The sequence below is a fragment of the Phyllobates terribilis genome, unplaced genomic scaffold (genome assembly GCF_046119375.1).
Source record: "Phyllobates terribilis strain yellow unplaced genomic scaffold, ASM4611937v1 Scaffold_9__5_contigs__length_417890890, whole genome shotgun sequence".
Taxonomy (NCBI): Eukaryota; Metazoa; Chordata; class Amphibia; order Anura; family Dendrobatidae; genus Phyllobates; species Phyllobates terribilis.
Window position 1 is genome coordinate 32921672 of NW_027362769.1, and position 26727 is coordinate 32948398.

The 26727-nt window shown below is 42.4% G+C and overlaps 1 protein-coding gene across 5 annotated transcripts in view; it reads left to right on the plus strand.

The window, feature by feature from the left end:
• Nucleotides 1–26727, plus strand: part of MDH1B (malate dehydrogenase 1B) — a 101941-nt gene that overhangs the window by 65346 nt on the left and 9868 nt on the right. For 4 of the 5 annotated variants that reach the window (XM_073646356.1, XM_073646357.1, XM_073646358.1 and 1 more), the window contains 3 exons: nt 9970–10111; nt 15174–15328; nt 22536–22675. In XM_073646356.1, coding sequence (XP_073502457.1) covers nt 9970–10111; nt 15174–15328; nt 22536–22675 — 437 coding nt within the window. The remainder of the gene's footprint in view (nt 1–9969; nt 10112–15173; nt 15329–22535; nt 22676–26727) is intronic. The other variant, XM_073646359.1, reaches the window with a different exon arrangement.

Consider the following 26727-nt stretch of genomic DNA (forward strand, 5'->3'; position numbering starts at 1 on the left):
CATTACGATGTTGTAACTGTAGTTTATTACTTCGTTTTGTCTTTTTATGTCATGAAATAGTTTTTCACAATAGTGTTTGAGTTTTTGTCCATGGATGCTTTGTATTGTACTAATGTCACAATATTGTTTTTCTGTATTACTTGGTGGTGATGTCACAACTGCATTTCTTTTCTGGGTTCAAATCTATTGAGGTCCTAATCGGTTTTGTCATTTTTCAACAGATTTGTACATTGCAGTCATGTCATAGTAAGGTTTTTAATTTCTTAGCTTTTTACTGTGATTATGTTGGAATATTACTTGTTTTTTTAGAAGAGTTCTATTGTGCAAATGTCACCATTGTGTTCTAGTTCTTCAATTTGTTTTTGTGGTGATGATGTAACAATGATGTTTGTAGCTGTTTTGCATTGTTATGATGTCAGTATTTTTTTCTAATCAGAAACAGAATTCCATTATGATGACGTCACAGGGTGTATTCATTAGCTATGTTCTATAGTGATAATATCAGAATTGTGTTAATTTTTTATCTTTTGGCTATGTTCTATTGCGATGTCAGAATATTTACTGTTTGTCTGGTAGATTGAGGTAAAGTCACAATAAACTTTGGGCCTGATTCTTCAAGACTGACGTAAGAACGCCAGTATTGATGAATTGTGTGCTGCAATAAGATGAAGGAGAAACTGCATTGCTGATATGATGTCACTGAAAGCTGCAGGAATAGTCCGTGGCAAGTACTTGCCTGTAAGTTCACAGCCCCAGAGCCAAAACAAAGCCAAATCCCAAATAGCCCCTTTAAAAGACATGGCGCATCTTTCAATTGCTGTGCTCCACTGTCAGAAATGTTACAGACTGGAGTACTTTTCTGGCATAATTTACATCAAGCACTTGCCCATACTCCTTCCCGCCCCAGCTCCACCCATATTTCTAAAAGTTTCGGTGGAGCTGGCTGGCAGTGCCATACAAACTTCAAAAGTCACAAAGTTGGACTCTACTCAAAGTTGGGCAAAAAATCTCTAACATCTCTAGATGGGACTATTTTAGACTACTATGCATCTAGTATTGAATGAATATGCAGGTGCCAATATGCAAACATATACACATACACTGTCATTACACTGCAATTATTGATTAAATAAATTCCACTTTTACTGTATACGTAAAAATCACGTGGCACATGGTTAACATTTTTTGATCAAAAAGTGTAAAATACATCCAACTACGCCAACGGGGCCTCAGTACTGATGGTCCTAAATCTAATGACTGACCTCTCCATGTGCCTAGACAGGCCTCTATCAATCCATTTCCTTTGAGGCCAGCCTGGGTACATGGAGAAGTGAATCAGTACACTTAGCTACATATTGGTATGGTTGGATAGCTTTTATCATGTATGTATGTATGTATGTGTGTTTGTGTGTATGTATGTGTGTGCATATATATATATATATATATAAAACGGTGGATGCCTCCTACTGTCCGAAGGCAGGATGGGTGGCGCCTGCGCAGTGTGACTCCTTAATCAGCGCGTGCGCATACTTCGACGCCATTTTATTGCAGACACTGTGTTTGCGAATTCACAGACACAGTGTCTCCACAAAATGGCACGCGTTGACTCCGGAGCCATTTTATCGAGGAATTCTACTACGTCAGCATAGCAGTGTGCACACGCCGGACCTCGCCATTATCGCTATGGCCAGCAAATGCGCACTGCTATGTTGACGTTGTAGTACAATACTTCAGTAAAATGGCACCGCAGTCAGCGTGTGCGCATATTGCGATCTCTGGCGCCATTTTATTGAAGACACCGTATATGTGAATTCGCAGACACAGTGTCTTCAAAAAATGGCGCCGGATAGCGTGATATGCACACGCACTGACTCCAGCGCCATTTTATTGAAGTATTTTACTTCTGTCACCAGAAATAATGCTGTTGACTTGCAGATATGCAGTTAATCTGCAGTTTATTATGCTGCCCGGCTCCTGCACGCAGCTGAATGAAGCTCCCTGGCAGCATTCGGTTTCAGTTATGGGGTCGGCGCCGGTTCAGTTACTGCTCTGAGTATACAGAGCTGGCACTGTAACCGTGCCCCTGGCCCTGACTGACACTAGCTCTGCATTGCGGCCGTCTGTCAGTCAGGGCTGGGGGCGCGGTTACAGCGGGCGTTCTGTATACTCAGAGCGATGACTGATCCGGCACCGCCCCCATGACTGAAACCGAATCCTGGTGGGGAGAATAAAGTTCATTTTTTCCCTGCTGCATTCGGCTGCGTGCAGGCATCGGGCAGCATAATAATGCTATGTATACGCAGTGGGGAAAATAAGTATTTGATCAGTTGAACCAGCTGATAGTGAAAAATAATAAGTGGCAGGATTGCTTTCTAATTACTGATAGATTTCAGCTGGGTCATGATTCTCCTTGGCTTTTTGCACCTCTCTTAATTCATGTGTTCAATACTTTTTCCCTGTGTCATTTGTCATTACTAGCAAAAGATAGGAAAGACAGCGCACATAGGGCTTTAGCCGTATAAAAGTAAATACTAGGTCCCACAATCAGTCTGACTCACCTTCTGAGGTTGTATGAGTCACAACCAACTGCGAAGCACCTGTCAGATGGCCACTGCAGGAGACCCCGCTCATCAGTAAACAAATGAGAGGAGATAAGAAGCCGGGCTGATCCTCCGCGTAGGCCAAGGAATAAAGAAAGTTTTGGTTTATCATTAATCCTTGTGTGTCTCTGGACCAGCGCGGAGGATCAGCCCGGCTTCTTATCTCCTCTCATTTATTTGTCATTACTACACATAACTTAATTTATGGACCCCAATGGTTTGATTTCTTCGCCTGTGTGGATTGGATGGGTTGTTACCGAAATCTAGTGAGAATTTCATGTCAATAGCACCTTTAGAAATATATTTACTTAGAAAATTGGTGACATGTTTAATACTCATTTCACCCGCTGTGTGTATGTATGTATGTATATATATATATATATATATATATATATATATATATATATATTTATACATATATATACAGTACAGACCAAAAGTTTGGACACACCTTCTCATTTAAAGATTTTTATGTATTTTCATGATTTTGAAAATTGTACATTCACACTGAAGGCATCAAAACTATGAGTTAACACATGTGGAATTATATGCTTAACAAAAAAGTGTGAAACAACTGAAAATATGTCTTATATTCTAGGTTCTTCAAAGTAGCCACCTTTTGCTTTGATGACTGCTTTGCACACTCTTGGCATTCTCTTGATGAGCTTCAAGAGGTAGTCACCGGAAATGGTTTTCACTTCACAGGTGTGCCCTGTCAGGTTTAATAAGTGGGAATTCTTGCCTTATAAATGGTGTTGGGACCATCAGTTGTGCTGTGCAGAAGTCAGGTGGATACACAGCTGATAGTCCTACTGAATAGACTGTTAGCTGCTTTTTTCTTGCCATAATACAAATTCTAAGTAAAGAAAAACGAGTGGTCATCATTACTTTAAGAAATGAAAGTCAGTCAGTGGGAAAAATTGGGAAAACTTTGAAAGTGTCCCCAAGTGCAGTTGCAAAAACCATCAAGCGCTACAAAGAAACTGGCTCACATGAGGACCGCCCCAGGAAAGGAAGACCAAGAGTCACCTCTTCTTCTGAGGATAAGTTTATCCGAGTCACCAGCCTCAGAAATCGCAGGTTAACAGCAGCTCAGATTAGAGACCAGGTCAATGCCACACAGAGTTCTAGCAGCAGACACATCTCTACAACAACTGTTAAGAGGAGACTTTGTGCAGCAGGCCTTCATGGTAAAATTGCTGCTAGAAAACCACTGCTAAGAACAGGCAATAAGCAGAAGAGACTTGTTTTGGCTAAAGAACACAAGGAATGGACATTAGACCAGTGGAAATCTGTGCTTTGGTCCCATGAGTCCAAATTTGAGATCTTTGGTTCCAACCACCGTGTCTTTGTGCGACGCAGAAAAGGTGAACGGATGCACTCTACATGCCTGGTTCCCACCGTGAAGCATGGAGGAGGAGGTGTGATGGTGTGGGGGTGCTTTGCTGGTGACACTGTTGGGGATTTATTCAAAATTGAAGGCATACTGAACCAGCATGGCTACCACAGCATCTTGCAGCGGCATGCTATTCCATCCGGTTTGCGTTTAGTTGAACCATCATTTATTTTTCAACAGGACAATGACCCCAAACACAGCTCCAGGCTGTGTAAGGGCTATTTGACCAAGAAGGAGAGTTATGGCGTGCTATGCCAGATGACCTGGCCTCCACAGTCACCAGACCTGATCCCAATCGAGATGGTTTGGGGTGAGCTGGACCGCAGAGTGAAGGCAAAAGGGCCAACAAGTGCTAAGCATCTCTGGGAACTCCTTCAAGATTGTTGGAAGACCATTTCCGGTGACTACCTCTTGAAGCTCATCAAGAGAATGCCAAGAGTGTACAAAGCAGTCATCAAAGCAAAAGGTGGCTACTTTGAAAGAACCTAGAATATAAGACATATTTTCAGTTGTTTCACACTTTTTTGTTAAGTATATAATTCTACATGTGTTAATTCATAGTTTTGATGCCTTCAGTGTGAATGTACAATTTTCATAGTCATGAAAATACAGAAAAATCTTTAAATGAGAAGGTGTGTCCAAACTTTTGGTCTGTACTGTATATATATACAACCCCTGGCAAAAATGATGGATCACCGGGCTCGGAGGATGTTCATTCAGTTGTTTAATGTTGTTGAAAATAATCAGATCACAGACATGGCACAAAACTAAAGTCATTTCAAATGGCAACTTTAGGGCTTTAAGAAACACTAAAAGAAATCAAGATAAAAAATGTGGTACTCAGTAAAGGTAATTTTTTTTTAAACCAAGCAGAGGGAAAAAATTATGGAATCACTCAATTCTGAGGAAAAAATTATGGAATCACCCTGTAAATTTTCATTTCCAAAACTAACACCTGCATCAAATTAGATCTGCTCGTTAGTCTGCATCTAAAAAGGAGTGATCACACCTTGGAGAGCTGTTGCACCAAGTGGACTAACATGAATCATGGCTCCAACACAAGAGATGTCAATTGAAACAAAGGAGAGGATTATCAAACTCTTAAAAGAAGGTAAATCACACAATGTTGCAAAAGATGTTGGTTGTTCACAGTCAGCTGTGTCTAAAATCTGGACCAAATACAAACAACATGGAAAGGTTATTAAAGGCAAACATACTGGTAGACCAAGGAAGACATCAAAGCGTCAAGACCGGAAACTTAAAGCAATATGTCTCTAAAACAGGAAATGCACAACAAAACAAATGAGGAACGAATGGGAGGAAACTGGAGTCAATGTCTGTGACCAAACTGCAAGAAACTGCCTAAAGGAAATGGGATTTACAAACAGAAAAGCTAAACATAAGCCATCATTAACACCTAAACAGAAAAAAGCAAGGTTACAATGGGCTAAGGAAAAGCAATCGTGGACTGTGGATAACTGGATGAAAATCATATTCAGTGATGAATCGCGAATCTGCATTGGGCAAGGTGATGATGCTGGAATTTTTGTTTGGTGCCCTTCCAATGAGATTTATAAAGATGACTGTATGAAGAGAACATGCAAATTTCCACAGTCATTGATGATATGGGGCTGCATGTCAGGTAAAGGCACTGGAGAGATGGCGGTCATTACATCTTCAATAAATGCCCAAGTTTACATTGATATTTTGGACAGTTTTCTTATCCCATCAATTGAAAGGATGCTTAGGGATGATGACATCATTTTTCAAGATGATAATGCCTCCTGCCATAGAGCAAAAACTGTGAAAACATTCCTTGAAAGAAGACACATAAGGTCAATGTAATGGCCTGCAAATAGTCTGGATCTCAATCCAATTGAAAATCTTTGTTGGAAGTTGAATAAAATGGTCCATGACAAGGTTCCAACCTGCAAAGCTGATCTGGCAACAGCAATCCGAGAAAGTTGGAGCCAGATTGATGAAGAGTACCATTTGTCACTCATTAAGTCCATGCCTCAGACTGCAAGCTGTTATTAAAGCCAGAGGTGATGCAACAAAATACTAGTCATGTATTGGAGTGTTCTTTTGTGTGTTTGTTTTTCATGATTTCATATTTTTTTCCTCAGAATTGAATGATTCCATATTTTTTTCCCTCTGCTTGGTCTGAAAAAAATTACCCTTACTGAGTACCACATTTTTTATCTTGATTTCTTTTAGAGTTTCTTAAAGCCCTAAAGTTGCCATTTGAAATGACTTTAGTTTTGTGCCATGTCTGTGATCTGCTTTTTTTCAATAACATTTAACAACTGAATGAACATCCTAAGAGCCCGGTGATTCCATAATTTTTGCCGGGCGTTGTATATATATATTAGACTTATACTTACTGTTTTATAAAGAGTATTATTTCTCATTATCATCACAGGCAGGGTTACAAGGACTGACAATATGGGCTTCACCATCACATATAGGTGATGTTACAGCTGAACCGGCCGACTCCACCTCCCTTCTCAATGACCTTTGCATACACTCTAGATGTTTCTGTACAAAATACAGGGTCTACGTTTGTCCATGAGGAGTTATTGAAAGAAAAGGATAAGTCTTGAGTAGCCTTTTTGGCCAGTGTGAAGATTGCAAAATTTCTATTTTTATTTTTTTAAGTCAGATCATGACATTGAAAAAAAAATTACCCAAAATATTTAAAAATACATTCAACATAAAAATCTGATTTGAGCAGTAAGTCATTTTTCTGATAACACATTCTCTGGAGTAGTGACTGCAGAGCTGAGTAAAGCATATTTTGTTATTAATTTCTCATCTTCATTGCAGAGATATTAGCTAGTTATAATTTATGCTAAGAACAACGGGACATTATTATTGTTTATTATATAGCCCCATTAATTCCATGGCGCTTTGCATGTTTAAAAGGGGTATACATAGCAAACAACAAGTACAATAATTTGAGCAAAAACAGGTCGGCGACTGGTACAAGAGGAGAGAGGACCTTCCCTGCGAGGGCTCACACTCTACAAGGGATGGGTGAGGATACAGTAGGTGAGGGTAGAGCTGGTCGTGCAGCGGCATAGTGGAGCAAGGGATAACTGCAAGTTGTAGGCTTGTCGGAAGAGGTGGGTCTTCAGGTTCCCTTTCAAGGTTTTCACGGTAGGCGAGAGTCTGATATGTTTGGGTAGAGAGTTCCAGAGTAGGGGGGATGCACGGGAGAAATCTTGTATGCGATTGTGGGAAAAGGAGATAAGAGGGGAGTAGAGAAGAACTTGTGAGGTTCGGAGGTTGCGTGCTGGTAAGTACCAGGAGACTAGGTCACAGATGTATAGAGGAGACAGGTTGTGGATGGCTTTATATGCCATGGTTAGGGTTTTGAACTGGAGTCTCTGGGCAATGGGGAGCCAGTGAAGGGGAGAGGCCGGGGAATAGCGGGGGGACAGGTAGATTAGTCGGGCAGCAGAGTTTAGGATAGATTTGAGGGGTGCAAGAGTGTTAGAAGGGAGGCCTCAGAGCAGGAGGTTGCAGTAGTCGAGTCAAGAGATGATGAAGGTTCACTAGGGTTTTAGCAGATTCATGGTTGAGAAATGTTTGGATCCGGGAAATATTTTTGAGCTGGAGTCAGCAGGAAGTGGAAAGGGCTTGGATATGAGGTTTGAAGGAGAGATCGGAGTCAAGGGTTACCCCGAGGCAGCGAGCTTGCAGGACTGAGGAGAGTGGACAGCCATTGACTTTGATGGATAGGTCAGATGCGGGGGTTGAGCGAGATGGGGGAAAGATGATGAATTGAGTTTTATCCATATTAAGTTTTAGGAATCTAGCAGTGAAGAAAGATGAAATAGCGGACAAGAAGTGTGGGATTCTGTTTAGTAAGGAAGTGATATCACGTCCAGAGAGGTAGATCTGTGTGTCGTCAGCATAGAAGTGATACTGAAAGCCATGAGACTCTATGAGCTGTCGCAGGCTGAAGGTGTACATGGAGAAGAGTAGGGGTCCTAGAACTGACCCTTGGGGAACACCGACAGGGGGCGAGATGAGGAGGTGGTGTGTGAGTGGGAGACACTGAATGTCCGGTCTGTTAGGTATGAGGAGATCCAAGATAGGGCCAAGTCAGTGATGCCGAGAGATGAGAGAGTCTGTAGTAAGAGAGAATGGTCTACTGTGTCAAAGGCAGAGGACAGGTCCAGAAGGAGAAGGACAGAGTAGTGTTGCTTGGATTTGGCGACCAGTAGGTCGCTGGTGACTTTAGTCAGGGCAGTTTCAATAGAATGATGCGGTCGGAAGCCAGATTGGAGGCAGTCAAAAAGGGAGCAGGAGGAGAGGTGGGAGGACAGCTCAAGATGGACGTGTTGTTCCAGTAGTTTTGAGACATAGGGGAGAAATGATATGGGGCGATAGCTAGACAGAGAGGATGGGTTAAGGGATGGCTTTTTGAGGATGGGTGTGATCGAGGCATGTTTGAAGCATGAGGGGAAGACACCACTTGTTAGTGACAGGTTGAAGAGGTGGGTTAGGGTTGGGATGAAGACTGCGGTAAAATTTGGAATGAGGTGGGACAGGATTGGGTCAAGTTCACAGGTGGTGAGATGTGACTTGGAGAGTAAAGAGGAAAGTTGATCTCCCGTGATGGCGGAGAAGCTGGTTTTGGAGGAGGAGAGTTGAGTAGATATGAGGAGGGACTGTGGGGACTTATGGCAAAAGCTTTGTTTGATGGTATCAATCTTCTGCTTGAAGAATGAGGCAAAGTCTTCAGCTGAGATGAGTGGAGAGGGAGGAGGTGCTGGGGGACGGAGGAGAGAATTAAAAGTACTGAATAGCTATTTAGGGTTGTGAGACAGGGAGGATATGAGAGATGAGAAATATGTTTGTTTTGCTGCAGTGAGTGTGGACCTGAAAGTAGTGAGGGCTTGTTTGAATGCGATGAAGTGCTCGTTGGAGTGGGACCTTTTCCATCTCTGCTCAGTAACCCTGGAAGCCTGTCTCAGTTCTTTAGTCAGGCTGGTGTGCCAGGGTTGTCTGTTGATTGTGCGAGTGTTGGTATGTATGAGGGGGGAGACCGATTCAAGAGCTGCAGCTATTGTGGTGTTATATAAGGTGGCAGCAGCATCTGCATCGTGTAGGGAATTTATGTCTGTAAGAGGGAGGAGGGATTCAGAGAGTGCGTGTAGGTTGAGGTGTTTGAGATTTCTTTGAGGGTGTGCAAGTTTCTGGATGGGGGATTGTGGACCTGGAGAGGAGAGGGGAGAGAATGTGAGTAAGTTGTGGTCAGAAAGAGGGAGAGGAGAGTTAGAGAGGTTGGATAGGGAACAGAGGAGGGTGAAGATGAGGTCCAGCGTGTGTCCATCTTTGTGAGTGGCTGTGGAAGACCATTGAGTAAGGCCAAAGGAGGAAGTGAGGGATAGAAGCTTGGAGACAGATGAGTGGGAAGTGTCAGTGGGGATGTTGAAATCGCCCATGATGATAGTGGGGATGTCAGCGGAAAGGAAGTGAAGTAGCCAGGTGGTGAAGTTATTACATTAGCAGTGATTTGTCTATGGGGGGCAGTTATGTAATCTCCAGATAAGTTCAGAACAGACTTCTCCTTTGAGACATGTAATGACACACAGCCATGCTTTTCCTCCATTATCTGATTGGTGGTGTCTGTGTAGAGTAGAGCAAACCTATGTGTCATTACAATCAACTCTAGCAGCTTTCATCTCCCAGCAGTCAGTGTGGGGGATGGGGAGGACACCATTGCTATCTGTCATTATAAACACCAATTGCAGCTTTTGTCTCAAGGCACTGTCGGCTCTGCTTTACTCCACTATGAGAAAGGCTCTTCTGACCTTCTCTGGATACTAATGCATTACTAAGTGGCCAATAGCTATGTGCTGAATTCTCAGTTAATATTATTCTATATTATTGTTTGAAGGTTTATATTAGAGGCTTGGTTTTTCTTGAACTCACAAATACTTTTTCTCACATTCCTTACAGCTATCAAAGATGTGGTTGTTTGGGGCAACATTAGTGGCATCAACCTACTTGATCTTCGTCTGGCCAAAATGTACAAATATGACAGTTCAATTTGGGGTCCATCAAATTTTTCTAGACCATTGCTCCACATGATACATGACCGGTATGTATGAAATTTAAATATAGAATTTAGCTTATTATAATGGTGTCATCAGTTAAAACCAATAGGTCAGACCTGAATTAAAAGTGCCTCTATCATGAAAGAAGCTCATAAAGGACTGACTGCAAAGCGTTCTCACAATACAGATCTTGTATGCTGAGTTTGGGGAGATGAATACTGTATATTCACAATGCTCCAGTCAAGTGTCCCTGACACTGCCCCCATAACTTTGGTCTTGGAGTCTACTCTCTATAGACAGACCACGTTCACATTATTTGGATTTGTCATAGGTAAAATCACTGTAAGTTTTGTACAAAATCTGTGGCAAAAATGTGCATGTTGTGGATTTTCCAACCTGCAGATATTCATGATTCTGCAGTTTTTTTTCCTGAGCATGAGAACGGGACCTAAAATATAACATTCATTCACATCACCAGTGTAATTTTTTCAGGATTTTGGCACAGAATCTTTGTATGCCAACATACTCCTCACTGATTGAACATGGCTTGAGAAATGCCCCTGTTTAAAGTATTAATAAGTGTGAATGTTCTATACCTAAATAATTCTCTCTGTTTTGTTTGTGCAGTCAATAATTTGCAGAAGTGATGCCTCCATTGATTGACACTATTTTATTAGCCTCTCAAAAAATTAACTATTGGCTGACATTTTTATCAGCATTTTTAGTCAACAACAAAGTGATCTTTTTACCAACAGTTCATGGTGAGATCAAAAAGTAATTACCCAATCCAAACCGTGTCACAAATATCATTGATTAAGGGCTCGTTCACATTACCGTATTTTCGGTCCAAGTGCTGTCAGTGAAAAAAAAAAAATCATGCATACTTGGACCAATATTTCTCAAGAGGCAAGGGAATATGAGCAATTTTTTTTTCACTGACCAAATCTGTGTGTGAAAAAAAATATCACAGTTTTAATTGCTTCTAAATCTATGAGTGCCAAGGGTGTGTCAGATGTAACAGACAGTCGCTCTGGATCTGGCTGCAGAAGGTTACTGCATTTGGCATTGCAGATGCCTTCTTAATCCTTCTGACTTTTGGACCCAGCGGCAACCTTATCATTGAGTGAGGAGATTACTGCCATTAGAACTGTTTAAATATTTCCCTTTCTACAGTCTCTACAGAGACCTTACCTGCATTTTTGTCTGGTTTTGAGGACGTTTTTTTCTGAGAGGGGGTGTCAGGATTTGCCTCCTCATCGTGCATATGACTGTCCTATTAACCTGACCCCCGGAGCTAAACTACCCAAGTCCAGACTGTATAATAATCTTTCAGGCCCTGAGAGACAAACCATGAAGGATTTCATCGCGGAAAGTCTGGAGAAGGGACATATCAGACCCTCATCTTCGCCCGCGGCAGTAGAGTTTTTCTTTGTGAAGAAAAAAGATGGCGGTCTATGTCTCTGTTTAGATTTCCGGGAATTAAATCAAATTACCATCCGGGATCCATACCCTCTTCCTCTGATTCCAGATTTGTTCAGCCAGGTTGCAGGAGCTAAGGTGTTTTCTAAGTTGGATTTAAGGGGAGCCTACAATCTGGTTAGAATCAGAGAGGGGGATGAATGGAAAACAGCGTTCAATACCCCTGGAGGGCATTTCGAGAGTCTGGTTATGCCTTTCGGTCTGACCAATTCACCTGCGGTGTTCCAGCATTTCATTAGTGATATTTTCCATCATTTGGTGGGCAGGTTTGTGGTGGTCTATCTGGATGATATTTTGGTTTACTCACCTGATTTTGAGACACATCAGGGGCATGTTAGACAGGTGCTTCTGATATTAAGGGTTAACAAACAATATAACTAGAAAAGTGTGTTTCGCCGTCCAGGAGGTGCAGTTTTTGGGGTATCTGTTGTCATCATTGGGTTTTCGGATGGATCCGGAGAAGATCCGTGCTGTCCTTGATTGGGACCGTCCCGAGAACCTGAAGGCTCTACAACGTTGTTTGGGCTTTACTAATTCTTACCGGAAATTCATCCAAAATTATTCATTAATTGTGAAACCTCTCACTGGCATGACAAGGAAGGGGTCTGATTTTTCCAAATGGTCGGATGCCGCCCTGCAGGCTTTTTCCTCCCTAAAGAGCTGTTTTGCCACAGCAATTCTACTCAGTCAACCTGATGTTTCCCAATCCTTTATTGTGGAAGTTCTTGCATCGGAGGTGGGGGTTGGGGTTGTGTTGTATCAGGGTCCGTCCCCTGGTAAATGGTGTTCATGCGTTTTCTTTTCTAAGAAATTATCTTCGGCTGAGAGAAATTATGGCGTGGGTAATAGGGAGCTTTTGGCGATTAAATTGGCGTTCGAAGAATGGTGACATTGGTTGGAGGGGGCTGTCCATCCTATTACTGTTATCGCTGACCATAAGAACCTGTCATATCTTCAATCGGCTAAACGTCTCAATCCTAGGCAAGCTAGATGGTCCCTGCTTTTTATGAGGTTCAATTTTGTTGTCACTCATCCAGGGGTCAAAAACGTCAAGGCTGGTGCCTTGTCCCAGAGCTTCCCTGGTGGTGGTGACCATGAGAACCCTGCCCCGATTTTGCAGAAAGGGGTAGTCATTTCGGCATTGTACCCTGACCTGGAGAGTGAGGTGTTGGAGGCGAAGGGGGACCCCCCTGCCTCATGCCCTTCAGGAAGGTTATTTGTACCATCTAATCTGCGCCGCAAAGTAATTATGGAACATCACAACTCTGTGCTTGCTGGTCATCCAGGTGGAAGGCACCTGCGGACCTCTTTCCTCATCGTTTTTGGTGGCCGTGGTTGCATTGGGATGTGGTTGAACACGTATCTAATTGTAGTATTTGCGCGCATTGTAAAGTATCGCATACCCGTCCGTCTGGTACTCTTCTTCTGCTACCTATTCCTAGTAGGCCATGGACAGACTTGTCCATGGATTTTATTACTGACCTACCGGTATTTGCAGGAAGAACTGTGTTTTTTGTGGTTGTAGATAGGTTCAGTAAAATGGTTCACTTTATCGCATTACCGGCACTTCCGAATGCCAAGACTCTTGCTCAGGTGCTTATAAATAAGATTGTGAAGCTTCACGGGCCTCCCTCCGATGTGGTGTCAGATCGGGGGACCCAGTTTGTTTCCAAGTTCTGGAGAGCCTTCTGTTCTCAACTGGGGGTGCAGCTGTCCTTTTCCTCTGCCTTCCATCCTCAGTCGAATGGACAGACCGAGTGCATTAATCAGAATTTGGAGACTTACCTCAGGGTTTTGTCTCCGAAAACCAGGAGGATTGGGAATCCTACCTACCGCTGGCAGAATTTGCTATTAATAATCATTATCAAGAATCTACCGGCAGCTCACCGTTCTTTGATGCATACGGTTACCATCCACAGTTTGGTACTTTTAGTGGGGGAGGAGCTTTGGGAGTTCCTGAGGAGGAACGTTTTGTTTCATCGCTCTCCTCGCCATGGCGGAGAGTTTTGACTAATTTGAAGATCATGGGAGACAGGTACAAACGTATGGCTGACAGAAAACGCTTGCCAGGCCCGGACCTGAATATGAATGACTTTGTGTAGTTGTCTACCAGGAATATCAAGTTGAAGGTTCCTTCTTGGAAGCTCTGACCTAGGTTTATTGGTCCCTATAAAATAACCGCCGTCATAAACCCAGTAGCGTTTCGTCTTGAGCTACCTCAGGCCCTTAAGATCCACAATATCTTTTACAGGTCTCTGCTCAAGAAATATGTGGAACTTCTTGAGTCCTCACCCCTACCGCCGCCCCAAATAAAGGTTGATGGTAATCTGGAGTTTCAGATTTTGAGGATTGTAGATTCTCGTCTCTAACGTCGTTCCCTACAATACTTGGTGCACTGGAAGGATTATGGTCCAGAGGAAAGGATGTGGGTTTCAGCATCAGAGGTGAATGCCCCAAGGCTGGTTAGTTCATTCCACACCTCTTGTCCTGAGAAACCTGGTACTGAGTGTCCGGAGGCCACTCGTAGAAGGAGGGGTACTGTCACAGGTGTGTCAGATGTGACAGACAGTCGCTCTGCATCTGGCTGCGGAAGGTCACTGCGTTTGGCATTGCAGATGCCTTGTTAATCCTTCTGACTTTTGGACCCAGCGGCAACCTCCCTCCTGCTCTGATTCACACCCTAGTCTGGGTGTTTATAAACTCTCAGTCTGCTTCAGGGAGTCGCCAGTGATATTCTCATTTTCCCTTGTGAATGCTTGGAGCAATAGCAGTTGGCTAGCTTCCTCTCTGGTGCTCTTGGAGGACGTTTGGTGTTATCTCTCTGGTGTCTGCTCAAGCTAAGTTTTCCCCCCTTTGTTTGTCTCCCTTGTTGTCTTTAGTTTATAGTGAGGACTGACCAGTGCTCACCCCCCCTCCTTATCTAGGGCCTAGCTCTAGGAATATACAGGGATTAGATTTCCTGTTCGGCGATAAGTGCGTAACCTATGTAACTATATAGGGACGGTAGGACAAGTAGGGTGATATTAGATCTGCCTAGGGGTTTCCACTTCCTCTTTCCCTAGCGTTTGGGCTACTTTCCCCTCGTCCCTTCATGTTGCACTTAGTCTTTCCTACACTGTGCGTGACAATGAGTACACAAAAAAAATCAGATGAAACCATATAGCATATGATTTTTGCTGAAACATTGCAATTCTGCAGCATAGGAAACTGGTAATGGCCTTGTAAATGGTTAATAGCTGCTGATGTAAAAAAATGAATTGCATATGGACTGCACACAATGACAAGGAAGAAGAAAATTGTCCAACTTTTCTGAATGAAATGCTGAATTATATTTTTATACTCTCATGTACCCTAAGGTGTATAAAAATACATTACCTATGCCCAGTTTTAAGATTGCAGCCTTTGCTGGTCAGCGCCACAGCAGACATTCTTCCTGCAGCTGTCGTTGTAAATGCATTATTGCATAGTCACCAATCAGTTGACTATCCATGTACACTCAAGTCCACTAGAGCATTTCAATTGTAGAACAGGGTCCTGAGTTGAGGCCCTGACTAGAGACAGAGGTTGTCTTCATGAAAAGCACCTTTTAATGTATTTGTATGTTTTACTTTATTGTATTACTTGCAGAAAATGGTTGAAAAATGATGTTGCCACAGAGTGGAAAAAACGGAAGGAACATCGCTCTGGTCTTTCAGCCGCTCATTCCATTGCAACAGCCATATCTTATTGGCAACAGGATTCAGATGCCGGAGGGATTGTCTCACTAGGTGTTCTCAGTGAAGGTAAAAAAAGAGTAACTGTGCCATAACGAAACCCTTTATCACTAAAGGCCCCATAGACATTAGGGGCTGTTGGCCTAACAATGTTTCTGCCATTTGTTCATCCTACAGCCATCTCAGCCAATTCTCGCAAAAACATGGTCGCTTGTTCAGCAGAACGCTCCTGAGTTCTCTCTGAGAAAGCCGCTGGCTGTCACATCAGCCAGAGGCTTATCTCCTGGAGAATAATGGGATCGACAGTCAGAAATGGAACATGGCTGTTTAACATCTTCCCGAACAGTTGACCGGTGTCCCCATATTAATTAGACTGTTTGACAAACCCATTGATATTGGCAGGTTCAGCTGACATAAGTTTAATGTTTATGGGAGCGTTTGCAAAACGTATAACTTTAGTGATCAGATGTTTAGCACGGGTCCAGTTGCTGAAACCCTCATTGATTAGCTTTGTTTCCCTGGGAAGCGGCATACCACGTCACGTGATCTGTGATTTGTATTCCATGGTTAGCACTTGAGTCCTCCAGAGCAGAAGTTGCTCTTTCCACTGGCATCCTGCATTAAGTCTCACAGGTTTTCTCATCTCTATAACCTCAATATTTCTTATTAGGGGTCTAATTGTAAACCCTGTAAGGCTATGTGCCCACGATGCAGAAATGCTCCGGATTTTTTCCTGAGCATTTCTGCATCTCCCTGGCAGAAAAAACGCATGCGGATTGTACATGCGGATTGTACATGCGGATTGTACATGCGTTTTCCTGCCAGGGACAAGCGTAAGTGAAGCGTTCTTCACATGCATTTCCGCATGCGGGTTGACAAGCGCTTTCCAAGCGATTTTAGCATCACTTGGAAAGTGCTTGTCAACTTGGTCACACTATATAAATCCATGCAAATGGCATGGATTTATATAGTGTGACCTTAAAGAATGGTAAAAAATAAAAAAATAAATCTATACTTACCTTCTGATGGCCCCCGGAGTCTTTATTCGCTCCGTCCTGGCTGCCGGCTGCTCGCGATACACTACACTGAAGGACCTGCCGTCACATGACTATGACGTCAGCGCAGGTCCTTCAGTCCACTGCGATCTGTCGGCAAGCGAAGACAAGCACACGGCAGGCCATCAGAAGGTAAGTATAATATTTATTTTTTATTTTATTCTTTTTTTTACAGGTTCTGTGGTACCCGGGTCCGGAGGAGAGTCTCCTCTCCTCCAGACCCGGGTACAATCCGCACATTGAAACGCTTGGATTCCGCATGTACATATACAGTGATGCGTAATCCATGCGGTCTAATGCAAATCAATGGTGGTGAAAACGCTGCACTTCTGCAAAATAATTGGTAGTGCTGCGTTTTCTTCCTCAATGATAATCCGCAGCGGAAATTTCCGCAGCATGTGCACAGCACATGCGGATTATCATTGGGGAACATGGCAGGCCTTCTACCATGCGTTTTTTAAGTGTTTCTGCAGCTGCAGAAACGCATCGTGGGCACACAGCCTAATACAAGTCACTGGACTGAAGTGTAATAAACTTAACACAATAACAGCATGCATCCTTACTGTTTTCATGCATTAAACATCATTGTCTTAGGAAATTTGTAACCAATGAGTGGTTGGGCCTAGATCCACAATCTGCATTAAAGTTGAAAAAGCATGTTCTAAGCAAACTTTGATTGAAATTTATTTCCTCCATATTTCCTCCTATATGTTTTATTTATAACTGATGAAAGATAAATTATTCAACAATTTTGAATTTGAATTTTGCTATTTTGTGTGTAAACTCATCTATTGCTGCCGCTTTATCTAATTAATAAAGAAAACTACTTAAAGAGGACCTGTCACCAAGTGAAAAGTGGCCCCCAAGTATTCAATTTTCTTTTTAAACCCACCATAGAGTTTCACAGATAATGGGCTAATTTTATATTTTCTACCAAGAGGGCAGGCACTGCTCATAGGATTCTTGAGTGGCATGTCTTTAAGCTGCTCTGCATAATTATTCTGTAAGCAGCACTCCCTTTGTATAGGACAGAAATTAGCATATCTTGGCACTAAATATAAAGGCCCATATATCTGGAGCAGTATGGTAAATGTATTAAAAAAATAAACCTGAAATACTTAGGGCTGCAGGGGGAAAAAATAATAGCAAAAATCGGCCACTTTTGACCTTGTGACAAGTTCTCTTTAACCCCTTCCAAATATTGTTTTAAAGTAAATTTACATCATGATTGGGAAGGTCTTCCCTCATTATGATGTACAGTTATGTTATGCTGATTATGCTGGCACAGGAGCACAATCACCACTGGGAGCTCGGCGTAACTGACAGCCGAACTCTTGCAGCAAATCTCAGGGGCGCTGCCAGCGCCGTCCCTGGCTGGTAATCCTGTAAATGCCACAATCAATAGCATGCGTGGCATTTAGAAGGTTGTGAGGAGGGAGGGGCAGCCTCGCTCACTCCATCAGCCCCCCACGACACAATCACGGGGAGCCAATAGTTGTCATGTCACCCAGAAGTCAGAGAATGACCTTTGCGTCTGTCAGGTACGGTAGTTTAAGTAGTATCTTACAAGTCTTTCGACATTGTTGCAGGATATTAGACCAGCTATTGTTCTGTAAAATGTTCACTTCCCATATAGTGAAAGCAAGGAAAAAAAGTTGTTGAAAAATATAAAAAAACCCTCACAAAATAAAAAAAAAAAAAAAATGTTTACCAATTAAAAAGCAATTTTATGTAACAATAATAATTGGTATGACCATGTCTGGAATGACTGATTCTATAATACTGTCATATTATTTAACCCCAACTTCCAAAAAAATAAAAAACCAGCAAAAAAAATGCTGATTTTTCATCGTACTGCCCCAGAAAAAGTAGAATAAATCACGGTCATAAAGTCGTATGTAAATAAATATGATGTAACTGGAAGCATGATCTCGTTCCTCAAAAATCAAGTCCTCCCATGCCTCTGTTGGCAGAATAAAGTTATAGCTCTCAAAATATGATGATACAAAAACAAATGAAGTTTTGTAGAATAAGGTTTTAGTGTGCAAAAGAAAGAAAAAACCTTGCGTCGCTCATACTTACCCAAAGAACAAAGCTATCTTATCACTTTTACCACAAGATGAATGGTGTAAAAAAAATTGTGAATTGCTATTTTTTGTTCTTTCTTCCCCCCAAAACTTGGAATAGAAAACGATCACGTACCCCAAAATGGTACCATTAAAAACGTCAACTCACACTGCAAAAAACAAGCACTGATATAGCTCTGTTGGTGAAAAATTAAGAAAGTTTTGGCTTTCAAAACATTAACCCTTATTGCTTATTCATCAAAGCGATTGTACCAGAATTCTGGTATAAATTGCTTTGAAAACTCACAACAGTTTTGCGCAACACAGAGTTGCGCAAAAATGTAGTGATTTTGTGCTTTTTCACTCTAGTTTCAGCCATTTCGACAAAAATGAGCAAAGCTGGGGTAGGACGGGGGCGTGAGCAAGAGCTCATCTAATTCATGATGAGCTGTGGCGTACCTTACACTAGAAATCTTACTCCAGTTCCTGGCAGCAGTAAGATTTGTGGTGAGGCACACGCCATATGTCAGACACTCCTGATTCTTTAAGATGTGTGAAAAACTGACTTCTGAACGAGACGAAACCTCTGATGGAAGGTCACCATCTTCGTCTTTACTATAAAGAGGCAGATGGAGTAATTTTGGACTCCAGTTTTCTCTGATCCAGTGGTCCCATCTTTTTAGGCATGCTCAAAAGGTCAGTTGACCACAATTTTGTGCACAGCTAAAAAGACCAATATTGCTGGAACAGAAACCAGAGTAGTAACTCTTCCTGCCTCACTTTGGTGGTTGGATCTCTTGGGAGTTTTGTCTGAATCACGTATTTAACATATTTAAATGGAAACACTGCGCAGCATAGAGCTCAGGGTAAATGTGAACATGTCCTTTAAAATGATACAAAATGTTATATACCCCAAAATTGTACCAATAAAAATTTAAACCCACAAAAAACAAGTCCCCACTCAGGTCCATCATCTGTCAACAGAAATATAGTGGGTTTCCAAGTTACTGGTGGCTTCAAGGCTCTGGAAAAGCTTCCACCCCCTCCTCCTTAGCCTCCACCTAAAAAATCTAGCGACATGCATGTTCCTGAATCCAAATGTCCCCATTCCTGCCCCACAGTGTGCCTAAACCACAGTTAGCATTCACTTGTTTGACATTACTGTAGTGGGGAGAGCCCACTTCATTTACAAATTAAGTCTCCAGCAGCACAAGCTGGGCACTAGGTATTGGGCACTAAGCTGGTATATTGGCAATTTTCACTCTGCAACCCCAACTGTGTGCTTATTTCTGGAAAACAACTGTTGGGCCAAAATAGTCACTACACACATAGATGAATTCCAAGAGGGCAGTTATCTTCAAAATCGTGTCACTTAAAGGGGTTCTTCCACGAACAAAAGTTCATTTTAATCAATGGCTGTGTCTGACCGTGTACAAAACACAGTCTGATCATACCACAGCTCCTGGGCAGGGAAGGAAGCAAAAGAATATACTGACATTACAGCCGGGGATCACAGAGGCTTCATTTTGTGAGGTAAAATATTGGTTAAATACAGGCAGGGAAATGTTTTACCTCACAAAATGAATCCTCTGTGATCCCCGGCTGTAATGTCTGTATTGTCTTTTGCTTCTTCCCCTGCCCAGGAGATGTGGTATGTCCTGTACACGGTCAGACACAGATAATTATTAAAATGAACTTTTGTTTCACGGGAAAACCCCTTTAAGTGTGGTTTCTACTGTTTTACAACTCAGCTCTGCAAATAGATTCCCCAGATTATGCTAGGAAAATCTGCTCTCTGTGCCTAAACAATATTGTACAGCCACATATTGCCGTGTTCATTACAAATTCTGTAACAAAATCTAGGGTTATTACCCCAGGTGAAAATGAAAGATTTGGGGCTAAAACATTTTATGAAAATTTTATGGCCCAATGGTGTAAAATTCTGTGAAACGCTGGTGGTGTCAACATGCTCACTATACCTCTAGAGGAATTCATTGAGAGGTGTAGTTTGTTAAATAGGGTCATGTTTAGGGGTTCTGCTCTTCTGGCACCTCAGGGGCTTTGCCAGTGAGACATGCCAACTAGAACCCATTATAGCAAAATTTGCACTCCAAACTGATGCTCCTTCACCTCGGAGCTTTGCTGAAATTTCATTACAAGTTCCAGGATCCATTTTATCATTGTTCATTTTCACCACCAAGTGTTATAAAATTCTGTGAGTGGTCACTGGTGGGGGTTTATGGTGTTTTGGCACCTCCAGAACTCTTCATGGGAAATAGTGTTCACAGTCTATTCCAGTCAAAATTGCCTGCCAAAAGTCCAATAATGCTCCTTCCCTGCCGATCCCTGTCTTGTGCTCAATCAGTAGTTTCCAATCACTTATTGGGTACCTGCGTACTCAGATGAAATTGTAAAACAAATTGTTTGGTCCATTTTCTCATGTTTCTCGTAAGAAAATTAGATTAGAATTTTGGGGCTAAAACAACACTTTGCACTAATTCCTGTTAACTTCCTGAAGAGTTACCAAACTTTCTGAATACAGTTTTTTATACCTTGAGGCTTGCAGTTTTTAAACTGTGGTCTTGTTTGGGAATTTTTTGACATACAGTACAGACCAAAAGTTTGGACACACCTTCTCATTTAAAGATTTTTCTGTATTTTCATGACTTTGAAAATTGTACATTCACACTGAACGCATCAAAACTACGAATTAACACATGTGGAATTATATACGTAACAAAAAAGTGTGAAACAACTGAAAATATGTCTTATATTCTAGGTTCTTCAAAGTAGCCACCTTTTGCTTTGATGACTGCTTTGCATTCTCTTGATGAGCTTCAAGAGGTAGTCACTGGAAATGGTTTTCACTTCACAGGTGTGCCCTGTCATGTTTAATAAGTGGGATTTCCTGCCTTATAAATGGGGTTGGGACCATCAGTTCTGTTGTGCAGAAGTCAGGTGGATGCACAGCTGATAGTCCCATTGAATAGACTGTTAGAATTTGTATTATGGCAAGAAGAAAGCAGCTAAGTAAAGAAAAACGAGTGGCCATCATTACTTTAATAAATGAAGGTCAGTCAGTCCAAAAAATTGGGCAAACTTTGAATGTGTCCCCAAGTGCAGTTGCAAAAACCATCAAGCGCTACAAAGAAACTGGCTCACATGAGGACCGCCCCAGGAAAGGAAGACCAAGAGTCACCTCTTCTTCTGAGGATAAGTTTATCCGAGTCACCAGCCTCAGAAATCGCAGGTTAACAGCAGCTCAGATTAGAGACCAGGTCAATGCCACACAGAGTTCTTGCAGCAGACACATCTCTACAACAAATGTTAAGAGGAGACTTTGCGCAGCAGGCCTTCATGGTAAAATAGCTGCTAGGAAACCACTGCTAAGTACAGGCAACAAGCAGAAGAGACAAGTTTGTGCCAAGAGTGTGCAAAGCATTCATCAAAGCAAAAGGTGGCTACTTTGAAGAACCTAGAATATGACATATTTTCAGTTGTTTCACACTTTTTTGTTAAGTATATAATTCCACATGTGTTAATTCATAGTTTTGATGCCTTCAGTGTGAATGTACAATTGTCATAGTCATGAAAATACAGAAAAATCTTTAAATGAGAAGGTGTGTCCAAACTTTTGGTCTGTACTGTATAAGCTAAAAGTCGCTTGAAAACTGAAGTGGCCCCTAAATTTGTAAATTACGTTGAAAAGATGAAAAATTGCTGCTAAATTTTTAATCCTTCGTACATGTTAACAAACAAATGACATTTCAAAAATGATGCTGATATAAAATAGACATATGATGAGTGTTATTTATAAACTAGCTGTTTTAAGGACCTAAAAATTCAAAGTTTCGTCAAAATTTTCATGAATAGAGGAAAATCAATGCAATGCATCACCAAAAACATTCTCCAAATCACTTGGATATGTAAAAGCATTCCAGATCTATTAACACATAAAGTGATATGTCATAATTGAAAAATTTGGCCTGGTGAGGGGCATGGCTCCATTTATTTGGGCTGGTTAGAAAGGTGAAAACTATCTTTGGTGGAAAGGGTTTAAAAAATAAATAAAAACTACATTTAAAGTTACTTTTTTATTTATAATTTATAAGAGCACTGGTGAGATACTGCTGGTTTTTTTTCTATTACTTTTAGGTTTGTTTAATCTTCCCATTGATATTGTTTTCTCCATGCCGGTTAAATTTCAAAATGGTGATTGGCAGGTATGCAGACATGTGACAATTCAGGATGATGCCAAGGAGATTCTGTTACAAGCAGCAGCAGAGTTAATCAAGGTAATAAAATCATAAAAAAGAATGAAATATATGTATATTCCTACAAGCTAAATAAGGTTCCAGTTACAAAATTTATACAGACAGAGCAACAATAAAGGCTAGAATTCATGAGCCATTAGGTCTTTTCTTAAATCAATTTTTTGCTATGCACTATGGTAAAATGACTCGCCCCCTGGGCCGTGGGGCACCCGGAACCGGGCTTCAGTGCAATGTTGCGGGTAGTAGTGGCAACCCGATCCCGTGGCTCAGGGTGGTCAGACCAAATGCTGTGGCAGTCTATTTGTAGGGTTTTGAATGTCCGACTACGCCACCCGTGGATTGCGGTCAGAGATGACCGCCGCTGCAAGGCAGACCACTGAGGCTGATGTTGGTATGCAGCACAGGGATAGGATAACTCCCCACGGGAAGAGTGTAACCTCAGGGCAGTGTAATAGGATGCTGGAGGTGATGGTGCAGGCCGCAATAATAAGGGTTCAGAGTCTGCTTCAAACAGTCCAGGGTCTTTATTGTAGTTAGTACTAATGACCCAACAGGAGTACAGGGTAGGAATGGGCCTGGGGGTCTGAGAGCATTCGGGCGAGCCCCACTGGTCAGGGTGAGTGGGTAGGCCTCTCTGCCCTTGCTGACTATCCCCCTTTTCGTGGTGTGATAGCCCACGTCCCTGAGCTGGCCGTGTACTACGCCTGTATGGCTTGCGACTCGGGCCTTAGGTACCTGTTGCTTCTCCGTGCTGTACCGGTCCCTCTGTGTGGCGGAGCCTCCAGGCTTCTCAGGCCAAGGGACCTGAAATCCCTCGCGGGTTGGTTATCTGCTGCCGGGCTTGCAACCCTGACAGCCTCGGACCCCAGTGTCCGGTTGTGTAGTTCTCTCTCAGCCAGGACCGGCTCTAGTCGCCTCTGTCCCTGGCTCACTGCTGCTCCTCTGCCTCCCGGACTCCTCAGCTGCTGCTAACCTGTCCCTTTCCTCTGGGAACCCTTCTGGATGCTTCAGAAGTGGGTCCTGGTCTCTCTAACCCTGCCCTCAGTTCCAGCTTTTATAGGGGCAGCCTGCTCCTCCTACTGGCCTGGGACAGGAGGTGCTGCATGCTAATGGTCCCTGTCCCTCCTGCTCTCAGACACAGCCTTTAATATTTGTGGCATCCAGGCCTGGGATGACACAAAAATATCTAGGTGGAATAGAGATACAGTGAGGTACTTGGTCTTCACTATTGTATTTTGTTAGTCATGATGACTGATCACAACGCCGTTTAACACAAAATTGCATACATGTGCGTCGGGTGATGTGGTGCCTTCGCACATTTCACCCTACATGTATGTCAATCACTTAGACTGTCACTGCATGAAATCGTACTGTGACCATTTAATGAAAGCTGTTGTCCTGGACATTGGACACATGCTGCTCTCCAGCTGGGGACCATTAAGCTTTGGTTCCACCCTACGATCGCTGTGATTGGTCAGTCTGTACAGACAGCCCAGTTACCATGAAAGAGTCTTGTTTAGTCAACTCTCCCAGCTCCAAACTTCTTGGTTGTGCCAGAGAGAAGATTGGAGCAAGCTTTCAGACGAACACCCTGATAATCTGCTGCATTGATTAACCACCTCAATGCTGCTGTCAATATCGACAGTGTAAGGCAGCGCTAGTCATCATGCTGGGGGACACTCGCTGCACTGGGTCAATTAAAGCACACCAGCCACGTTTTCCAGTATTTCACAATCCAGCAGTTTATTTTACTTCATAACTGCTATAACCGAGTCCAACTCAGTGGCTCGCCGATATATTACATATAATGTCCAGGAGCCTTTCAAGTGGCACACAGGCCCACTTGGCTCCAGTTACAGCCTCCAACAAAGTCACTTATAGCAACGTCCATATAATGCAGTGTTTTACCTTTGCCGGGTTTTAGCTGCTTCAGTCAGTTTTGTTCTGCCACCACTGTGGCTTTACGGCTTCCCAGATGGGGGTCTCCAGCCCTCGTTCCTTCAAAGGCTACTGGTATGTGGTCTCACCTCACATCCAGCCTCTACCTTCCAGGACTCTTGCCTTCCAAGCCTCTGGCCCTCCAAGGCTACTGGAATCCCTTACACATACGGATCCAGTCTCTGCCCTTCAGGCTTCACAAGGCCTCACTAAGCCTCTCCAGGCTAACGGTGTCCCACACGGGAACAGGCCTCACGCCTTACACACCTGTCTCAAAACTACCAGGGTTTATATATCTTCCAATGCACACACAGGACCTGTGCTGATGTCACAGTCATGTGATCAGACCTACTGTGTGCACAGGACCTGTGCAATGTTACAGTCATGTGACCAGTCACCTGGGGGAGGCACATGGTCGGCCAAAACACACCCTGGACCATTACAGTAATGCCGCAAGCCGCTGCATTACAACAGTGATATACAGGTGGTTAACCCCATTGGTACCCCACGTTTGCGCAGTTCAAAAGTTTGCCATGACAATCTGAGGTGAAGTAAAGGTGTCAGGGTCTGCCAGCTCTAACAGCAGGAAAACAAAAAAGTTATAGCTGTCATACTATAGCGAAGGAAGAAAAAAAATAATTATTTTTTAAAAAAATTGTTTTTTAGTAACCAAAAGTAGCAAAATATGAAAAAATAAACAATATAAATCTTATATCACTCTAATCATTCGGACCTGTAGAACAAAGCCATCTTATCACTTGTACCGCACGATGAACAGTGTAACAAAAAATAAAAAACAATTCCAGAATTGTTTGGTTGTATTCATTTTGTGTCCGAAAAATCTGAAAAACAATAATAAAATGTTTTTTACTCAAAAATGGTACCAATAATAACTTTAACTCTTCCTACAAATAACAAGCCTTCACTCGGTGCCGTCATTTGCCAATGGAAAAATAAGGAGTTTCCATGTTAGGCAGAATTCAGACAGGCATATTTCCATATCTGTATATCAGCCGCAAAGCTCTGGTCTTGAGACTTGAACTTACAGTCTCACAGTCACATATAAGGCTGTATACTTGGGTCGGGAGACCTGCATTCATTCCGGGCATTTCAGTTTATATATGAACCATGAAATACGCTGTCCTGAACTGGTAACTCAATGACGAAAATGACACAGCACCTAAAAACCAATCCAGAAAATTCAGTGATCCCAAATGCAAATGCTTTTGAGCCCCACGGTGTACATAAACTGTAGTTAGCGTCCATGTGTTTGGTATCAATTTTCGGGGAGCATTTCTGCAGAAGTACAAGCTGGGCAGTACAATGTATTGGGCACTAAGCTGGTATACAGTCCTGCTCATCGTTATTGGCACCCCCTCATTATTTCATAGACTGTACAATATCATAAATAAATGAAAATGTACCAAAGTTATATCCTCAGGATTTTTTAATTAGTGATCCAAAGTAATACAAAAATAAAACATTGTTTTTCAGCTTCCATGTTGCAATTTCAAAGAAAAAACTGAATAAACAACATGTGCAGCAATAAAGGCACCCCTAATTAATACTTGGTTGCACACCCTTTGCCATTGCTGACAGCCTCCAAAGGTTTCTTGTAGCCATCTATAAGCTTCTTGCACTTCTCAGCTGGAATTTTCTCCCATTCTTCCTTTGCAGTTTGTTCAAGCACTTGAATGTTTGCAGGATTCTTTTTCCCAATGGCAGTTTCCAACTCACCCCAAAGAGTTTCAATGGGATTGAGGTTGGGACTCATTGCTGGCCATTTTAAAACAGTCCATTTTTTCTTTTCCAATCATTCCTGTGTACTTTTGGATGTGTGCTTTGGATCATTGTCTTGCTGGAGGACCCATGATCTTCGACTCAAACCAAGTTTTCTTACAATGGGTAGGACATTTTGCTCTAAAAACTCTTAATAATTCTCTGATTTTACGATTCCTGTGATACGGTCAAGACCTCCAGTACCAGACTCAGCAAAGCAACCCCACAGCATTATGTATCCTCCACCATGCTTAACTGTTGGTAAGAGTTCTTTTCCTTATAAGCTTCATTGCACCTTCTGTAAACAAACTGTTGCTTTGCATTGCCAAAAAGCTAAATTTTTGTTTCATCTGTCC